At 37.5% G+C, this 20,023-nt stretch overlaps 3 protein-coding genes across 6 annotated transcripts in view; all 3 read right to left on the bottom strand.

Moving 5' to 3' along the window:
- Window positions 1–446: 446 nt before the first annotated feature.
- wdr83os (WD repeat domain 83 opposite strand) lies at window positions 447–1,866 on the bottom strand. Its single transcript, XM_043251420.1, has 4 exons — window positions 1,709–1,866; window positions 1,183–1,288; window positions 941–1,038; window positions 447–793 (listed from the first exon to the last, which is right to left on the bottom strand). The coding sequence occupies exons 1-4, from the start codon at window positions 1,756–1,758 to the stop codon at window positions 727–729; spliced, it is 321 nt and encodes a 106-aa protein (XP_043107355.1). The 5' UTR covers window positions 1,759–1,866; the 3' UTR covers window positions 447–726.
- A 544-nt stretch (window positions 1,867–2,410) lies between these two features.
- slc22a7a (solute carrier family 22 member 7a) lies at window positions 2,411–6,746 on the bottom strand. Its single transcript, XM_043252662.1, has 10 exons — window positions 6,333–6,746; window positions 6,048–6,151; window positions 5,466–5,620; window positions 4,976–5,144; window positions 4,757–4,880; window positions 3,697–3,806; window positions 3,401–3,615; window positions 3,193–3,301; window positions 2,823–3,029; window positions 2,411–2,615 (listed from the first exon to the last, which is right to left on the bottom strand). Exons 1-10 carry the CDS (start codon window positions 6,738–6,740, stop codon window positions 2,528–2,530), a joined length of 1,689 nt encoding a protein of 562 aa, XP_043108597.1. The 5' UTR covers window positions 6,741–6,746; the 3' UTR covers window positions 2,411–2,527.
- A 670-nt stretch (window positions 6,747–7,416) lies between these two features.
- ttbk1a (tau tubulin kinase 1a) overlaps window positions 7,417–20,023 on the bottom strand; it is a 28,025-nt gene continuing 15,418 nt past the window's right edge. For all 4 annotated transcript variants that reach the window (XM_043252660.1, XM_043252658.1, XM_043252659.1 and 1 more), the window contains 3 exons: window positions 18,879–19,413; window positions 9,149–10,641; window positions 7,417–8,757 (listed from right to left, as the gene is read on the bottom strand). In XM_043252660.1, the coding sequence (XP_043108595.1) occupies window positions 8,313–8,757; window positions 9,149–10,641; window positions 18,879–19,413 (2,473 nt within the window). In that variant the 3' untranslated portion in view covers window positions 7,417–8,312. The remainder of the gene's footprint in view (window positions 8,758–9,148; window positions 10,642–18,878; window positions 19,414–20,023) is intronic.

Below are 20,023 nucleotides of genomic sequence, written 5' to 3'. Positions count from 1 at the left end.
ACAAATATAACGTTTCTTTTACCAAATTGTTTGTTTTTTTGTTTTTGAAGAAGCAACCTTGATGTTATAAAAACAAGAGTCCAAAGATTGCTCTTATTAAAAATAAAAAAATAATAATTATAAAAACAAAACCACACACACAAATCTCACGAGTTGCCAGTTGTTCCTTGATCCTTCAGGCCTATGCAGAATCCATCTTGGAAACACTGCAAGGAACAAATCTGGCATTTCTGTACAGTACTGTCTATCAGTTTTGCAGCAGCATCTCCTCAGAAAAAACTAAATCTTTCAGAATAAAAGGCTTTTTTAAACTTCCATCTGCACATTTAGCCAGCAGCAGCAGCAGCAGGATGAATACATTAACATCAATCTCTAGTTTTGCACTTCAAAGTGTCCTAATTAGCACTAATTAACTGTGTATACATGAAAATACGGCCACAAAGAAATGTTTGAAGCGGTGCACAAAATCGCTCATTTATTTCTCCAAAAAATTCACAGCATACGAATATTTTAGCATAGCGTGATAACATACATAAAAAACAACCCCGGTGAGCACAGAGAAAAGTCGAAACGATCGTACAGGAGCTGCATCGGTCAATTTGTCAGCCTCTGATTGGCCAGCTGGGCTGATGAGTGTACATCCCTGCGCTCCAGAAGGACTGTGGGTGGATCAGCTGGTTCTCATGCCATCCCTGCTGAGACGGCTTACTGGGTTTGGATTATTTGTTACCACGGCGGCGACATGGGCTGTGGGTTCTGCAAATAAGACATCACGACCGCCGATATGGACAGCCTGAGGGAACGAACATACGTTTAATCTGGCAGGCCGCAGAGGCACTACACGTTCAAGCATCTCTTTAGGCAGATCACAATTTTGTACTTGGATAAAGGACATCATCCTAAATTTGCGTTCAGTGACAAACGAGCATAAGCGACTCACATGAAGCTGCTCATCATTTGCTTGGTGTCCTCCGAGCTTCGTGAATTGGCAAAGCTGATGAAGGAGCAGTACACGGCAATCCACGCGCACCACTTAAGCTGCCAAAAACACAACACTTTGGAGGTTAATTCACAGATGAGCGTCAACCTGCACGTTTTAGTCATAAACAATGAGACGATCGCAAAGTAAAAGTCAATGTTTGTCGTCAACACAGGCGTTTATGTAGATGAGGGTGAAGTCACCTTGAGCATCAGGCCACACATACTGAAGATCATGCCGAGCAGGTTCATGTAGTCCGGTGTAGGATCTTCCAGCGTGGGGTTAGTTTCTGTGTTGGGGGGCTTGTAGCTGTAAACACAGTACGCCTTGACTATTAATGATGCCCTTTCATTTCGTAACGTTACTACCAAAACAAACACAATCCCGTCAGAAAATATATCCTAAACGTATGCTCGTAGTAAATGGCATAACAACGGAGATCCAATGCGTACAACCGTAGACTACTGGCATTTATAAACTAACATATTTAATGAATGTTGAAATTAATATGTATTAATTTGGCATGTATCTTTAGTTCAATCGATGGTGTCATTTAAAACACGTTATTACGTAAAAAAACGTAAACGTCTTCGATGTAAATCTGATTTAACGTTAATCTCGTCTAATGATTAGCCGAACTGTTGCTAACAGCGATGCTAGAAAACAGCCAGGCAAAACTCTCCTCTCAATCGGCTCTTAAATGGTCTCAAATACGGACAAAACACTCACCGAAAAATCTTATTCGATCGTCTTGGGTCTGCCATGTTGTTCAGGGTCATATCCTTATAAAATCCTAATAAAATCAAAACTTCCTCGGGAGCTCACGACAGCACGTCAGTGAACAGCTGACCCGTGAAACGCGGCTCATTCTGCCGTATTCGGCGCTGCACGGGCACCCCCTGCCGCCACGGAGCGGTATTGATAGACGATTGACAGGCAAGACGCATCAAAAGCGTAATTGTGGTAACTGTGTAAAATATTTATTTGAGAGTCTAATAATAAAAAAGGACACGTTATTGTTAAAATACAAATACAAACCCGTGTTAACTGCTACTATGAAAACATTACTTTTAAAAACATTAACATAGTCACATATATTGACAGCGTGCTAATACCAAAACTCTTAATTCTAAACAAAGGGTGTAATACGTACTGTTTGTATAGCATTCCATTGAATTTTTTCATAGCAAGAATAAATGCATAATGAACAAGAAGATAAGAATCATGCAAACATTTCCACCATAAGGCTATGTTTCTCTAAAGATACAGAAGAGACTTGTTAATTTTATTTTATTTTTTTTTTTCCAGTTTTTTCCAATTTTTAGTTGTGTGCATACATATATATATATATATATATATATATATATATATATATATATATATATATATATATATATATATATATATATATATATATAATATTATCCCTTATGCACCATACATTACTTGCAGTTGAGGCTATTCATTCACATATGTCCATAAGTGTGTTTAACTGAGGAATTTTTTTTTGTTTTATTTTTAGTTTAATTTTTATTACAGTGTTTTCATTCATGAATCCTTCTCTTGTAAATTCAGAGGTGCTTGATTGATCTCATTCAGTTCAACATCCCTCTCCGATTCCGTGGTCACTGTGTGCCTTTAATAAATAAAACAAATGACTATGAGAAAAATATTTCACAGCATTTCACAATTGCATCCAGTATTACGGTTAAATGATCAAATGTAGTGCAAGTCACTTAAAAACGCTATGTGAGATGGTTGTCTAAAGTCTCGTAGGTGGAACAGTACTTGACATTTAGTGTGATTCAGCAGAAAGCTATTTCGGTGTGCTTATATACTATACCTGCCCTCCTCTATATCCAGTACATTCTCTGGCAGCTGAACATTTGTGGTCTCAGGCAGAAGAAAGACCACACATCCACTGAGAACTGCAGTAGCAGCGAACACTACAGAGGGTGCAAAGCGCCACATGTCCTCCAATAATATGACCATGGGAGCCAGCGAACCTCCAATACGAGCTATAAAAGAGGTGTAGCCCAAGCCGCACTGCCTAGGAAAGATACAGAGAAGCCAAGCAGGTAATTCTATTTCAAAATCAAGTGGCAATATCTATAGAAAAAACAAAAAAAATGACAGTTTTGTCTCTTTTCATAAAACAGAAACACACATGCATACCTATTACAATCATTTTGCATCAACAATGTAAAAGTTACCGGAGTACAGTAGGGTAAAGCTCAGACGTGTACAAGAAGGCAATGGTAAACGCTGCCTCAGAAAATCCCTTCCCGATAATTGCAATCCCTGTCCGCACAGCAGAAAACTCTGTGGACGAAACAGCAAAACAAAACCTGTACTTTATTCCTTAAATAATTAACATCCATCATAGAATCTGGTATAAAGAGATAAAGAATAAAAGAGTACCTGTTGGAATTATACTGTTAAGTCCAATCAGAGATCCTGCTATAATGAGAGACCACGCCTGGCCATTTCTGCGTCCAATCCAATCCAGAGTGAAGTAGGTCCCGATCTTAGCTGGGACTTCAATAACGCCATAGACAAACTGCGTGAGATAGATGTTCAGGCCAAACCCAGTGATGTTGAAGCTGATGCCATAGTAGGTAAAAGCAACGGCAAACCTGTAGAATTAAATGAAGACTGTCGATTCACAGCGTTCGACTGTCGTTTACAATGGGAAACAAAAACAGCTCCCCACATACCAGAAAATCCCTGAGAAAAACGCGATCTTCCTCATTTTCGGTGTTCTCACTAGATCAAGGTAGGAATGATTCTTGTTGGAGACCTCGCTAACGGTGATTTTCTTTAAAGTCTAAAAAGGTCACAGATAAAATTATTTAATTCATTTTCAAACTGACAGTTTACCCCAAAATAAAAATTCTGTCATTAATGATTCACATTCATGTCATTCCAAACTTTGTTACTAGTAGCACAAATTTCCCATGAAGGACAGTAGTAGTAAGGACATTGTTAAAATAATCCACATGACATCAGTGGTTCAACCATAATTTTATGAATTACAGCTACAAGAATACTATTTGTGTACAAAGAAAACAAAAATAATGACTCAGTTCAGCTATTTTTCTCTTCTGTATCAATTTGGCGGCGTTTTGAAGAGTATCACATATGTTAAGCATAAGCATCTGCGTTTGGTGCTGCTGACACAGAGCAGCATATGTTCTTCACGTATGTGACACTCTCCAAAATGGTACTATTGGGTGACACAGAGAAAATTAACTGTTTAAAAAAATTATTATTTTTCTTTTCTTTAAATATAAAAAGTACTCTCCTCTTCGTAAAATTACGGTTGAACCTCTGATGTCAAAATTATTTTAACAATGTTGTTTCTGGACCTTGATCGTATCCTTGGGGATCCTTGCTGCTTGTGGGAGAGAATTATTTCGGAATCCATTTGTGCAATATATCTTTATTATGTTTTTTCACAACCTACCCCAGACAGGTTATTTAAAATAATAATAATAAATAAATAAATAAATACATTTCCACACAAGCAAAGAAAGTCTCAGTCTTGGCTTGCTCCAAATAAAATTAGTGAGAAGTCTCTTAGTCTTAGAAAAAAAATGTTAGGTGAGGGGGAAGCAGTAGTTATTGAAAAACATATAAAAATGTAGGTAATATATTCATATTCTCAGAATTCATTTGTGTTCAGTTTTGGAAAGACATGTAATTAATGAAAGAAATTTCCCTTTTAGGCGAACTATCCATGTAATGAAGATGTAAAGGATAGCTGGATATGTTTACCTCAGTGTCTAGTTTATGAGTGTAACTGTGCTTTCCATTCATCTTAGCACACTGAATGAGATACTTCTGTGCCTCTTCCACCCTTCCATTGGCCAGCAGCCATCTTGCTGACTCAGGAATCCACCTTTTGAGATAAAATACACAGGAGAAAAATATTAATGTAGGCCTATACATGAAGTACATTTAAAGATGTTTTTTTTTCTCATGTGCACCACTTACCACCAGGCAATTATGCCCACAAGGCAAGGTGAAGTCACTACCAGGATGAGGTGCCTCCAGTCTCTGATGAGATATGCCAGAAGAGCCAAAAGCATGTTACCTACACTCCACCCGAGACTGATGATAGTTCCTGTAAATGTGCGATGTTTAATGTCTGTCCACTCAACACCTGTAGAATGAGCAAAATTTGAAGGTATTACCAGCATGAATATTACCAGCAAAATGAAATTATTTACTCTGTAAAACACCATAATGGTCGTGTCTTTTATTCTAAATCAACGATATGTGTGTTCAACCTGTTTTTCTTCTAGAATCTGATTTAAAACTTTTGGGATTCTTTTTTTTCTTTCTTTTGATCAAATACAAGCCTTAGTGAGCATAAGATACTTTCAAAAAGCATTAACAAGACAAGACTTTAAACAGGATCAGCCAGGATTTCATACGGTCTAGAGAGATTGAAAATAATAAGAAATAAGAAAGTGATAGATACACAGGGCGACTGTGGTGATAGACATCCCGGTGAGGGCCAGCCCACACAAGGTTCTTGATATGGCGAACATCACGTAAGATGTAGAAAAAGCTTCAACAATTCCAAAAATAGAACTGGCCACAAAGGAAATCTGAATCATCGGCTTTCGGCCAAACCTGTGGAGTGATATAAAAAGACATATTTAACCACGCAGGATATTCACAGATTGATAATCACATGGGAAACTGTAGATGCATTCTGTCATGCTTGTTACACAGAATAGCCAGAGGGAAGCAGTTTTGATGTGTGACATGTTCCATGACAAATAATGAGATAAAGAATATTTGAACTCTGTTGCGAAAGCAAGGAAAGATGATAAATATGCACAAGTCAGCTATGCAGAACAAATCAAGGGGAATGAATCATTTTTCAACCTCAGACATGTGAGTAAAAGCACTTGATTGTAGAAGTCATGTGACCGGCTTGTAGCCTAAGGAATCTCGTATGAGGTTCATTGATGAAAGAAATGATAGGAAATAAAGTCATAGGGGAAAAGCATGAAACAATAAGTTCTAGAACATAAAAATAATAAAAATAGCATACTTATCTGCCAGCTGGCCAAACATGATAGCACCTATTGTCACTCCAACGAAGAAAAACGTGGCAAGAGCTTGGTTTAGCTTTTTGTTGTCACATACTAAATCCCACTGCAGAAAGAGAGAGAAATCATACCTTAAAGAGTATAAGATCAACATATTTGTTAGAGAATGTACTAGTGAAACAATGTGTATTAACCATCTAGTGGTCAAAGACCTTCTAGCTTTTGTAGTACACATAATAATTAACTCAGTCAGCATATTAAAAAACATGAAAGCTGAAAGTTCTTACCTCAGTTGCGGTTGTTGACATGAACTGTGAGCGATCATATACCCATCCATGCTGGCATGGCACAGACACATTCGATCGGTTTCCATAAACTAGGGAGAGGTCAGCATTAGGGTCAAAGTCAAAAGGAAGGGGGTACATCTTGCAGGAGCTGTAGGACCCATCTGCGTTACGTGGGATGCCAAGTGCCAGAATCTGTGCAGAGACCTCAGCGCTGTCCTTCTCTGCGCCAGCTGCGTACCGGTCATCCAACTGAGGCAGGGCGCAGTGATGGGGTGGCACACCCGAGATGAAGTTGTGGAGCAGGAAGTGCAGCGGGAGGATGACGCGTGGGAGCCATAGGATGTATAGAACCAGAAACTGGAACTTGTTAAAGCCACCAATTTCGTTAAGGACGTCTTCAAACCTCATAGCTGAAGGTGAGATGAGCTACCGGATAGATTTGTTGTCCTTCTTCGTTTCTAATGTATTTTCTACTCAGCCATAAGAATCCAAATCTTCTTGATGAAATGCGCTCTGTTCCTGAGAAACACTTGAACAGTCTGAGTAGATGTGAAGTGCTGAATTGCTATATGTTATCATAACACTCGGTCATGCTTTTCAGGGCCTGAACGAGACACAAGAAGGTCTTTGTCTTGGCGAGCTCAAGAAAAAGAAGAGTCCCAGGCCTTAAAAGTTCACTATCCCTCACCTGACTAGCTGGAGAGAGGAAATACATTGGTTCCACAATTATCTTTTCTTTTGGACTGAAAATAGCAAGTGAGATGTCTGTATTATATAAAGGAGAAAAGCCATTTTTTTCTTTCTGTTGCAAAATGTGGTCAACATAATTTGATTTTTGAATTTCTAATATTTAAGAGAAACAGATATAAAATATTTATATTTATTTTATATTTATATTTAATGAATCATGTTATTACGTTATACAACAAAGTTCTGTCGCAGTCTGACTGAGACTTCAGTGGCATGAGCAAGTCTAAAACTTTTTGGATGACTGATTAAAAAGAATCAGTTTGAAGTGAGTTTAATGTGTAAATGCTTTCGATGACTGAAATGTGTCTTGTGTAGAAAAAACAACATAACACAGTTAAGACTTGATCATTTTATGCTCCTTATTCCAACAAAAATCTAACATCTCACCATTGTAATAAGAGCAAAAGAGGTGGGAATTGTTCATTTAGAAATAATCTGTATTGACAGTTATCAATAACTGTGTGATTTCTGCCATGCTTAGAAAATGAGACAACTCGGTGTAGAACCCACAATATATTCCTTTTAACAAAATTAAAACCCAAATACTTTACCATTTCCTTTGCCTGATAAAAATAAAGAAGTCTCTGCAAGAAATACTGAAAAGAATATGTACAAGCATACAGCAGTATCATCAAACACTTGTAACAAGCTAAAGACAAGGCATGCCCATCATCACAAGGTTTACAAAGAGGGCCGAGCTGCTGACCAGAGGAAATTTGTGCATTTGTCCATGGATATGTGGCAGATTTTACAACGTTCTGTGTGTCTGGTGGTGTTGAATAATTTGTGCTGGCTAAATACATGTAATATACTGAACGACTGTTTCAGATGTTATAAATAGTTTTACATGATCTCCTTTCAGCCTTATTGTGTGTAAAGGGCCAAAGACAACTTGGCATCTAATTAATAATAAAATACACCTTCAAAAACCATATATTAAATGAAATATGCACAACAGAACAACACATATACAGTATAGCACCGTTTAAGCTAAATGCGACATTTCCTCTATTATGTTCCAAGAAACTTCCACCAAAGTGAAAGCTCTTCATCTTATAGTACGACATAAAATTATTTGGTGCAGAAACTGGAACTAGCCATTCACTGATTAGGAAGAATATTAAATTAATTAAAAAGGTTAATTTCGGTCAATGGGGCAGATTACATTTTGAGGCAAGATGTTCAAGTAATTGAGAAGAAACAATCCCAGTAAACAGCAGTCACAGTGTCTTATCTGGCTGCAGGTGTGTTGTTGCTTGTGCTTTTTTCCCTTTTTAAGGGAACCGTGTTCTTCGTGTGAGCAGGAGCTTTGGTTCGATTCCTGACAGATGTAGTGGTAGGTTGGTTTGGTGATGATTTGACATCCTTTGCAGGACCACTGCAAGTAGTAGTCCTAGACTTCACAGGGAGCTCCACAGTGGCTCGGAGGGCAAACGGCTGCTTGCGGGTTTCACTGAGTGCAGTTTGCAGGGGTAGTCTATGGGGTGAAGGACTAGCTATACGGGTTGAAGAGAAAGTGCAGTTCGCGGTGCTCAAGCTGCGACGGGAGGATGCCGGAATACAGGAGAGCGGCATGCGATTGCTTCCACTTGACATGGCTGAGCGGGACAGTGTCGATTTCGATCTTGCGTGAAGCGCTGGAGCACTTGATCCTGATTGTGACTGTACTTTTGGGCTAAGGGAAAAAAAACCCTAAATTTAATAAATCTATTTAATGTATCAAAATGTATTATTACAGAAGAGGAATAAGGCCAAGCAATAATAAAAATAAAACCACATTAAGATTAAAATCATTATAATTTTAAACTCAATTCAATTTTAAGAAAAATGTCTAAAATGAAAAGAATAATTACATTTAGAGAATAAAAATATTCCTAAAATGATATGAGTTCATTTTATTTTATTATATCTCGCAATGTAACTAAAATTAATCTCTAGACATTTTAAATTTATTTTTAATATCACTTGGCCTTAATGCTCTTCCATACCTTATGATATGCCGTCAACAGGACTGAGCAAAATTAGTGTACAAGTAATACATTATAGTTATGTTAAACTAGACTTACCCATTGCTTGCCTTTTTTTCTGATTTTGGAGTCTCTGCTTCAGGCTGAATAACAGGAGCCGCGACTACTAGTTTAGTTGAAGGCTTCCTTATTGGCGTGACCGGTCGTGGGATCCTGCTGTGCCACTCAGTTCGGCACTTTTCCTCAGCCTCCTTCTTGAGCTTGTTGATGGAATCATCAGATTCAGCAATATCTTCCTCTGAGCCCGTAGCTGAAAGAGTCTCTGAAGGTCTCTTAGGCTCATCTCCAGAAGATAACGAGGATGAATTTCTGGAATTCAGTCTCATCCAGCGACCCTGACGTTGTTTTTCCACAACTTGACGGGCCAGGTCTTGTTGCATGGCTCTTCTACGCAGTCGTTCTTTGGTGGACAGGGATTGGTCAAATACTGGCTCATCTTCCGGGACTAGGATAGGAATTCGGCTTTTGCTCCTTGGCCGTGGATGTTTAGAAACACTCTCAAGTATTGTGTTCTCCTCTTGATGTTCCTCTTTTGGTTGCTTGTCCTGTGTGGAGTCAGTTAATGAATCTCGATGAATAGATTCCCTAGAGTCTAAGGGTCGAGGAACCGCAAGATCATCCTGTTTTTTATTACTCTCATTTGGCAAAGACCTATCCAGAATATTAACATTAGGTACATAAAGTCCCTCTGTAAGAATCTGAGAGGTGACTTCAGACTGGACACAAGCTACCTCTCCTGGCTCTTGAGAAAGGGACTTATCTGTACCTTTTGTCTGTGAGTTTCCTTTAACCTCCTCCAAAAGTTCAGGTACCTGTGCACCATTGGAAGACATGACATTCAGATGGGTTGTCTCTGCAATGTGTACAAAAGTTCGCTCCACTTTGGAGAAAGGGGGTGATGCAATTGAGGCTGGGGCCACTTGAGTTGTTGAGATGGTCACCACTGGTTTAGATGTCTGTATGGATGGGTCAGCAGGAGTTGCATCAGGTTGCCTGTCATCTGCCTGTTTTATGTCCTCCTGGATCTCTACCTCTAGTTGACCAACTTCCTCCAACTGCTCATTTTGAGAGGCAACAGATCCTGCCACAGCCTGATCCACTTCAGTGCCATTTATAGCATGTGGAGACTTCTTCATATCTCCTGGTGAAAACAAAACAAGCGTCTTTGAGACATCCTCTTGGTCAGGATCTACATCAGCAACCGAACCTGGTTCTTTTGGCTCTTTGTGTGGATCATCGGCCACTAAGGTAGATGGAGCCCCATCTTGACTACGCTCAGTGCTCTTTTCACTCGCACCACTACTAGATTCACTCTTTGTCACGTCGTCATCTCTGGGACCTTCGTCTTGTGTCTCAGGTGGTGTGGCCGTGAAGGCCCGTCGTTGGTGTAGGCTTCCTGTAAGCATGACGGTGAGGAAGTCAGCTCTCTTTGCCTGCAGTTTAGGAAGGATATGGAACATTTCCTTCTCTGAGGATGGGGATTTAGTTCTGTAGTCAGTGGGTGACAATAAAGGCTCATTCGGGGTTGGGCCCTAAAAGACAACAAATGCACAAGTTACAATGCTGCCATATAACGTAAGTATAAGGAAACATAAGAAAAACTATGATAAACTTTAATTCAGTGGGATCTTCCTGGAAAACCTATACTTAATGCATACAAGAATATAATGTACTTCAGAATGGAGTATATTTTTCTTCACAGTCATTGTCAAACACACAACACAACTGTTTTTTTTTTCTCTCAAAGACTTTAATTTTGTTTAAATTGTACACAAGCTTTTCAAGATTGTCTAGATTACATACATAAAAAAGGCACAAAAATGTGTTAAAGAATTTTCCCTTTTACAGCAGCCAGTCATATTTTGCTTTTTTCAAGTGTATCCCAACATACAGGTTTTTTTAAACAATACATAGACTAAAACCAACAAGATAACATGCTTTTAAATATACAGGATTCTCTTTCTTGATGTACATACATCCTGTAATTTTAAAAAAGTTTAAAATACATGCTTTACTTGGAAATATTACAAGCGTATTGTACAGTGATATTGTGATAGAAAAGGTAATATGCTTATTGTACATCAATCTAACAGATCATAGCCCATTTACATTACATAACAATACCAGACTGTCATTGTAAATGAAAATCTTGATCTTAAGTGACTTGCCTGGTTACATAAAAAGTGAAATAAAACCTTCCGCAACTTATTTTTACATTTTGATATTTTACAGCACACACTTTTAGCTTACCGCTGTTACTGTTGACACAGTTGTTTTTAATTGCAAATATACTGAATACATTAAATATCGACAACAGTCGGTGCTTGTATCAGCTCTTTTAGAGCTTATCTGTTGTTTTGTGTACATTGTTGCTTTTCAGCCGTGTATTGGTACCAACATAATAGAGTTCATTGTAGTTCACATGAAGCTTCTCCCAGCTTGTCACTCCCTTGCAGCGGGCAAGATTATTCTCCAAATGTCCTTGATCCATCACATTGCCCTACATACATTATAAAGAATGACCCTGCAATCAACAATACATCATACAACATGCACATTACAGCTATGATACAGCATTTTCCTTCATATAAAACGTGTTATTGTGACAAAGGCATTGTGTATAGGCATAAAGTAAAAGTCATTAGACATAAGAGCAGTTTGGTTGGGTGTGAAAACTATTTCTTTTTGGTATTTCAGAGCATCACATGCAGATGTTCTGGTAAAGATAAACTAAAAGGCCTTAGAAAATGTTGTAAACAGTGTACAGAAATGAACAAAATGTTATTAAAAAAAAAACTAAATATAAGGGCCATGCTAACATTTTATAATTTTATTTTGTAGATCTTTCCAGCACAAAAATACTGCGCTACCAATGCGTTATGCAAAATGTATTTGTCAATTATATATTGTGAATATTGTCAATTAAATACATTGGTTTCAAGAAGACAAGCTGCTCTGTTAATCAATTAGTATTCAAATCAATGATTAATATACAATTAATGGAACATAAAGGCATAACATAAGCCATTCATAATTGTCTTACATTTCCATTTGCTTTCATGATCTAACTTTAGTTGTTAGTCATGCAAAAACAAGATTTTGAAGATCATTGTCTTTCCAGTACTTCCTGGTCAACAGACCTGGACAGTCTCAACAATATCAACTTTTCTTGCACCATTAATGCCGGTGTCATTTCTGTTCAATTAATGCTAAAACATTGATGTAAACCAGGCATAAGCAGATGTGCAAAACAAGTGCAAGAGTTAGCAGCCTGTTTGGGTATATAAACAGTACATTCATGTGAGAAGCCATGACTGTGACAGTACCAGAAACAAGTCAGTTTTGAAATGTATCATTCCTGCTCAAATGCTTGCACAATTCAGAAAATGTGATCATATAAAGGTGCGGAAAAACACTCCAAAACTGACTTGAGTTTTATGCTTGTGTGAATAAACAACAGATTTTGGCATACACTTTTTGTGAAATGTTACGATTTTATGCTTTTATGATTTCTTTTTAGTATGCTTCTTAAGCAAAACAAAACAAAAAATAGTTGTAGAACAACCCCCACCCCCCAAAAACACTACTAAAAAAACATGACATGACCATTTCATCTGCTTTCAAGAACAAGAATAAAAATTCATCCCCCTTCAGAATTCAGTCATGCTTCTTATGTCATATTGCCAAAAGATCTCCTCCTGCTACCACAATTATTCTATGAGATTAATTCTGCTTTCAAGCCTAGGTTAAAACAACTTTAGCCACTGATATCCATAACGTGAAGATTATTCAACAAAGGTGCTATTTAATCACTAAATGTCTATGTCATACTAATGTACATAATATGCCCTTATTTTAAATTCTCCTTTTCAGAAACAGTGGTGAATTTTAACTGAGAAAATGACAAAGCAGACCACCTCTCATACCATTCACATCTTATTGCAATCAATGGCATTTTTTGTTTCGAATCGCCAAGGAAACAGATATGGCTCCAATTCAGTGTCTTTTTCTAAAGTGCACTAGTGAGAAACAGTACTCTAAAGACCCTACAGCAGTCCTAAACACACACTTTTGCTACTCAGCAACATACAACACAAACCTTTGCATCCAACCCAAGACTTACTAGGAGGTACTCAATGAGATATAATGCTTACATGGTGCATTCAAAGCTCTATTCACATACATGTATGATTAAATAAGACATGGAAGCTTTTATCTACAAACCTTCCTGAACACACGACAGAACGGAATGGAAAATGCTTCTTTTTTTGCTTACTTTATGGCTATAATAAATGTAATAAGTAGCAGAGAAACCAAAATCCAGCGTGCTGATCTTTCATTTATGACCGCCTCAAAACAGCTGACTCGTTTATCTCAAATTTAGTTGGCAGAAGATAACCAGACACCTGCATGCCACGCCATTGGTTACAAAAGTGTAGACATATTATTCCCTTTTGCTCCTATGATACCATTTTACATTTAAAACACTTTCATTTAACTTGCATAACATCTCCTTTGTGAGGCAAAGCACCTTTAGAGCACAGGAAAATTACATTTTCTTTGTAAAAATTGAAAGCCTGTGTACGTAAGGAACATTATGTACTATGAATGATGGCTCGACAGCCAGTGTTCGACAGCCTTTTTTATAATTAAATGATTAAATACCGAATGTAATAATCATACACGCTCAATGACAAACACCATGAGTAAAAAAAAAAAAAAAAAAAAACTTTTCTTTTTTGATGGAAGGCAATGAAATAACTTGCATATTAAATGCAGTTGGTCACTTTAGGCTAAAATAATGTGATCAGGTATATTTCAGGATGACCACAAATGCAATGCAGAAATGTGTCACACATGCAACAGAGGTACACAAACACAACTGCAGATAATGAAGTGAAATTTGTCTATGAATACCTTTGCAATATCCATTGTGATTTTTAGTGGTTGATATAACTAAAGCATACGCTCAGATCAAGAAAGTGCGAGATACGGTGGTGGCCAAAATGATTAGAACACTAGTATTTTCACCCACTAAAAATAGTTTTAAATAAGTTATTTCTTCCTTTTGCTGTAGTGTCTCTGTAGGAAATATCGGTTTACATTTCCAAATTCATTCATCACAATTCATTTATTGCCATTAATTGTAATAATCCAGCGAGATCCTGATCTCATCATCATCCACTCTGTCTGTAACCACATGAAGAAACTGAGACAGAAAAGAACTGTGGCAATCTACCTGCAAAGCTACCTGAAAATCCTATGTGCAAACGCAAAAAATCGGTCACACCAAATGTTGATTTAATTAAGTTAATTAATAAAGAAATTTATGACAGAATTCTTATTTTGCAGCATTTAGCATGTAGCTTTGCAGGTAGGTTTCTTGCGTTGCATACAGTCTACCTCAATCTTTTGTGTTTCTTCATGTGATTCCAGACAGACTGGATGTTGATGAGATCTCTGTGTGGAGCACTGGCTGCCGTCAAACAAAAATCTCACTGGATTATTGCAATTAATAGCAAAATGAATGTTTGGAAATGTAAACTGATATCTCCTACTGACAGACCACAGCAAAACCTAAAAATAACATTTTTAGCAGGGTGAAAATACTAGCGTTCTAATCATTTTGCCCACCGCTGTACGAAGAGCAAATGTAAAAGCACTGCATTCTCTTTAACACGTAATTCCGTTCTTACAGCCCTCAACAGTTTATTGCATCAGAAAAGTTCCCAAAAATAATTCAGCATCCTGTTAAGAAAAAAAAAAAAGTCTTTCACATGGGTGTATGAGAAGAGACTACATCAGCTGTCCTCAGCTGTTCTTGTTCATTAGTTTGGCCAGCATCTGCTGGATCTGCAGTCGGGACACGTTGAGCATGGAGTGCCTGCTGCGAGGACTGCCGGGCGGCTGCAGGGGAGCGTGACGCCTCGAGCCCGATCTGAGGTTACCGTGAGCCGGGCTGCTTTCGGCCGAGCGGCTGCGCTGGATGAAGGATCCCCCGGCGTGAGGGTACTGCTCTGTCTCCAGCGTGGAGGACGAGAAGACGTAGGAGGCGAGACGGCGTAGCTGATTGGAACGTGGGCCTGAGTGTGGCCTGTCGTCGTCCATCTGAAATAAAACAAGAAAAAGCATGTGTTGAAATTGACGAGCTCAGTGAAGGATGTGTATTTGTAACATTTAAGGCATCTCCCCAGTCGCATGCAGTGAGGAGAACGCCAGACACTCAGAGGAAAGAGAGGAACGGTCTCTCTTTACACAGACCTACAATGGGTTGCCTGGAAACAAGTCTTCACAAGAGACAAAGCTAAAGGGATAGCTATGTTTTTTTTTCTTTTTGGTTGGGCGGCCAACATTGAGAGCCTCTTTATTCCGCAGAGGCTGTTCGTTTGATGCAGATACACCTCTCAAAAATGTGCCATATGTGTCCATGTACAAGACAATGAGCCGAGAGAATCGAGACAAAAGTACTTTAACCATTTTGCCGATCGGAAAAACCATCATTGTAAATGCAGACAACTTAAGAAAAATGACTCGTCAGGCATACAAACACAGACACACGTGGATAAAAATGGGTAAAAATGGATAAAATGATGACAAAACAGAAATCAAATCAGAAAAAACAATGAGCAAGTTCATCAAACAGGTACAAAAGGGACTAGCCTAAACTGTGCTTACCGCAAACACCTCTTTCACTCTTCTTTTGTGGCTCCAGCGACAGCCTTGGTATTTTCTCCGTGGGTGAAATCAACGTGTCATACGTGATTTTGAGCGAAAGGCCGAGCAACAGACAGTGGGCATTTAAAAGGTGAAGACTGCTGGGAAAATGAGCATCCTCATCTGTTTTGATTTGAGGCTTCGGCTATCATTCAAAAGAGACAATCCAGCAATCCCAGTTCAGCTTGAAAAGGCCGTGACTGTGTTTATAGCGAAACATTATGAGGGGCAAGTTTTTCCAAAGATAATTCAGAAAAATGCCCCTGAGAAATATATTTCACATCTTTGCGTTCTGCTATATTTCCTATTGGCTAAATGTGTACAATAAAAACCGCCTTAACTATGATGAGCAAAACTGCTGGTCTACTACAAGTCATCTGGCTCACCCTAGTGGTAAAGAGCGTCTGAAATATTTTCACACATTCTGTTTTGGACTATGAGGGATGGCAAACATTAAAATATGAAAATGAATAACTTTAATATGCATAATTTTACTGAGCGGTTTAGTGCTGAGCATCCTAAAAAAAACAGATCACAGTCAGAGTTGAGGAAATTTGTCAAAAAAAAAGCTCAGCAGTAGACCCCTCATTTTCAACAAGGCAGTCAATAGCACAAAGACAGTACAGAGGTAAAAATTTGGGCTATGTACACACTACAGCTATTCTAAATATGGTATTTATTCAGTTATTTAAATTGATCCTGTTCTGTTCACACTGGGTTTGTTTATTTACAGGAGTGACAACTGAATTAAAACACTTCTAAAAAGTTTCTGGGACGCAATATTTTAAAAAAAGGCACCATTTATTGAAAATACTCAATTGAGTATACTTTAAACCATTAAAATATTGACATATCACTTAAGATTCACTGATGCTTAAAGTTTATTTGAGTTATTTATTTTTTTCTTAATATTATGCCGAAAGCGTTATAGTGCCACTGAATAATATCAGTCTATAAATGCAAGATATTTCAAGTATACCTGAAGTATACTTGTAATAGTTCCACTTTGGAGCAATCAAATATATTTCAGCATATTTTTAGTTGGACTCCAGCTCTACTTCCGCACAGTTAAAGTACATTAAGCTAAAAATTTGTTGATCAGATTTATCAGATCTTAAGCAAACCAGTACAAGTGCATTAAGCACATACATATGTAAATGTAAACGTATTTGTACATTTATTGTAAATAAATGTATTTCAAATATATTTTAGTTTCACCCACGAATGCACATTCTGTCATTATTTACTCCTCCTCACATTAATCTAAACTGTCAACATAAACTGTTCTTTCCACCAGGAAAGGTCTGGAATGACATGAGTATGAGTAAATGATAACAGAATTATCTTTTTCATTAAGCTATCTTTTTCATGTAGTGTGTGCAGAACTAAACATAAATGTATGAGCAGAAAAGTAACAGTGGACAATGGTTTCATAACAAATGGCATACGATTTCTTTGATATCCATCAAGTCTACAGTTGCAAGATGTAAAAATATCCTTAGGGTTACATCAATATTTCAAGGCTCTAGTTAGAATGACTCATTCTATACATATGATAATGATAGCTTTTTGAAATTCACTTGTACCTTGCAAATCTTTGCAGTGTGTACATGACCTTAGAGCAGTCTGAAAACCCGCTTAGTTACAGCTCAACTTCTGCATTCGACAAATGTTCAAAATGCCAACCACGGACGAAGAAGAATCGGTATATTGTACCAAATCATGTGAAAACCAAATGTTCGATGGTCAGAAAAGAAGAGATGAGGCATGAGTCTGTGTGTCAGACATAGTGAATATATATATATAGAGAGAGAGTGACAGACGGAGAGAGAAGAAAGGGAAGAAGAAATAGGCACACACCCTGTAAAGAGTGGAGTGAGACAACAGCACCGCCCCATCAGCACTGGCTTTCTATTGATTAAAAGCTGGTATTAAGACAGACAAGCTATTTTAAAATAAAAAAATAAAAAAGTGCTCTAGCTGTGTCTTAAGCTAAACCAAATCTTCAGAACCAGTATTTCATGTTCAAGTGGGGAGCGAACAAATTTCTTTCTAAGGTAAAAGAAATCCCTGCAAGTTATTTTTTATATACTGTAGATAAGACAGTCAGGTCAGGCACCTACACATATAGTATTTTAATCTCAGTGTGTGTGTGTGTGTGTGTGTGTGTCCTGCATTTAGTCAAACATACAGTAAAAACTATTAGCATTATTACAATTTAAAGTAATTGTTTCCTGTGCTGTTAGATTTTATACTGTAATTTATTCCTGTCTAATTTAGCACTTTAGTTTCACATGATCCTTCAAAAATCATTTAATATGTAATGTGCTGCTCAAAAACATGATGAAAACATTTCTTCTGCTTATCCTTTTTATGGAAACCATGATACATTTTTGGGGATTAACAGAAAGCGATAAAGAACAGCATTTATTTGAAAATTGGCCTAGTTTTTTAGTATTATTAGAAATGTTTTGACTGTCACTTTTGGCCAATTTAATGTATCCTTGCTGTATAAAAGTATTAATTACTATCAAAAACATTTGAAAGGTAATGTATATAGATTTTTTTATCACATTTGCACTAAACTGTCTAAAATATAAAATATTTTAATACATATATTTTTTAAAGGTATAAATAGCATTTGAAAATAAATGCCACTAATAAGAAGAAAATGAACAATCTATCAAGATGCAATGTGAAATTATATTATAGTCATCTGACATTTTTAATTTGAATTAATTTCATTATTAGCTGATGAAATCCAGTTCACTGCTGATAAGTGTCCGTTCGTGAACAATAAACATCCCTGTCCTGGTCTAATTTTAAATATTTGATTTAGTCTATTTATCTTCAACATGTCAAGTGCTCCAAAACATTGCATGCAGAGTTTAAACCATCTTAAAAGTGTCTGTAAACAAACCAATTAAAAGCTCTGCTACCTAATGGTTTCTTAACCACCATCAAATATTTTTAACCTCGTTCACCTCGAACCAACCAACACACTCCATCTTTTTAGGACATGAATGTCAGTGCAGCTTAGAGAGGATAATCTTACCTGTCTCTGAGGTCCGTTGGGATCTGACTCTCTCCGTCGCGGTCGTCCGGAGGGTAGCGAGTGACAGGGCGACTGCACAGGACTCTCCACAGATGTTGACTGGCCTTTCCCGCTCCTTCTGGACGCCTCCTCCTCCGTGAGAGGCAGCATGCCTCGTGTAGTGTGGTCTCCGTGTGACATCTTGGGTCTGACTGACGGATCTGTCCCTCTATGTCTCCGCCGCTCTTCTCCTTCCTCCAGAGGGCGTAATTCCTCCGGCTCCTCATCTGTGGTTCCGGAAGTGGTGGGCTCGGCCCCTGGAAGATGGTGGAAGTCTCTGAGCTCCATTTCTTTGTCTATGATAACCCACTCTTTGCTGTCAAAGTCCTCTTCTTCTGCGAGTGGGACCGAACGGATGAATGCATTGCTGTGGGCTTCCTGGTCCACTGATGCAGACGCCTCATTACGACCACGGACAGCATCGACGGACAGCATCTGAGCGGGCTGGGAGGAGTAAACGTGCCGAGAGGGAGAACCCAGGATGTCCATTCGAGAGCTGATACAAAAAACATGTACAAGTATATAAAAATATTTAGGGTATGAATGGACATTGTGACCAAAATATTATATAATAATAAATTACATTACTTAATAGTTCAACATTATATATTTATGTGATTTGGCTGTATTATATACAGTTCTGTTTAAAAGATTGGGGTCAGTAAAATTGCTGAAATAAGTCTTAAATGTTCATCAAAACTTTTATTGCATTTATTTACTCAAAAAATAAAATTATTATTTTACCTAAAATCTAATTATTAATTAGACATATTAATTAATTCATTAGAAATATTATTAAAATTTTATTTAAATTATTTTATTTTAACATGGATATATTAAATTAATTGTAACATATTATTCTTTAGAAAGCTGAATTTTCTTTAATACAGTCTTTAATGTCACACAATCCCTCAGAAATCATAATTGTATGCTGAATTGTTGCTTAAGAAACATTTTTTTCTTATTATTAAGGTTAAAGTGTGAATGCTCATGTTGTAATGCCTGAATTTAAGTGAATTAAAACTTTAAAAAATGGCCATTACATTATTGAAACTTAATAGACAAATGACAATGAAATGCGAAAACAGCATCATATTATGCATTAT

Source organism: Puntigrus tetrazona, chromosome 11 (assembly GCF_018831695.1).
Source record: "Puntigrus tetrazona isolate hp1 chromosome 11, ASM1883169v1, whole genome shotgun sequence".
In the NCBI taxonomy this organism is placed as follows: domain Eukaryota; kingdom Metazoa; phylum Chordata; class Actinopteri; order Cypriniformes; family Cyprinidae; genus Puntigrus; species Puntigrus tetrazona.
This window is presented reverse-complemented; position numbering and strand designations above follow the sequence as displayed.

Excerpts from the sequence above, each read along its gene's own strand:
- wdr83os (XM_043251420.1), bottom strand. The coding sequence starts at position 1,758 with ATGACCCTGAACAACATGGCAGACCCAAGACGATCGAATAAGATTTTT. Across the intron at positions 1,289-1,708 it reads CGATCGAATAAGATTTTTCG|CTACAAGCCCCCCAACACAG; the intron begins GTGAGTGTTTTG and ends CTGTGTTTACAG. Across the intron at positions 794-940 it reads CAAATGATGAGCAGCTTCAT|GCTGTCCATATCGGCGGTCG; the intron begins GTGAGTCGCTTA and ends TCGTTCCCTCAG.
- slc22a7a (XM_043252662.1), bottom strand. The coding sequence starts at position 6,740 with ATGAGGTTTGAAGACGTCCTTAACGAAATTGGTGGCTTTAACAAGTTC. Across the intron at positions 4,881-4,975 it reads GTGGGCATAATTGCCTGGTG|GTGGATTCCTGAGTCAGCAA; the intron begins GTAAGTGGTGCA and ends TTATCTCAAAAG. Across the intron at positions 3,807-4,756 it reads CTCATAAACTAGACACTGAG|ACTTTAAAGAAAATCACCGT; the intron begins GTAAACATATCC and ends TGACCTTTTTAG.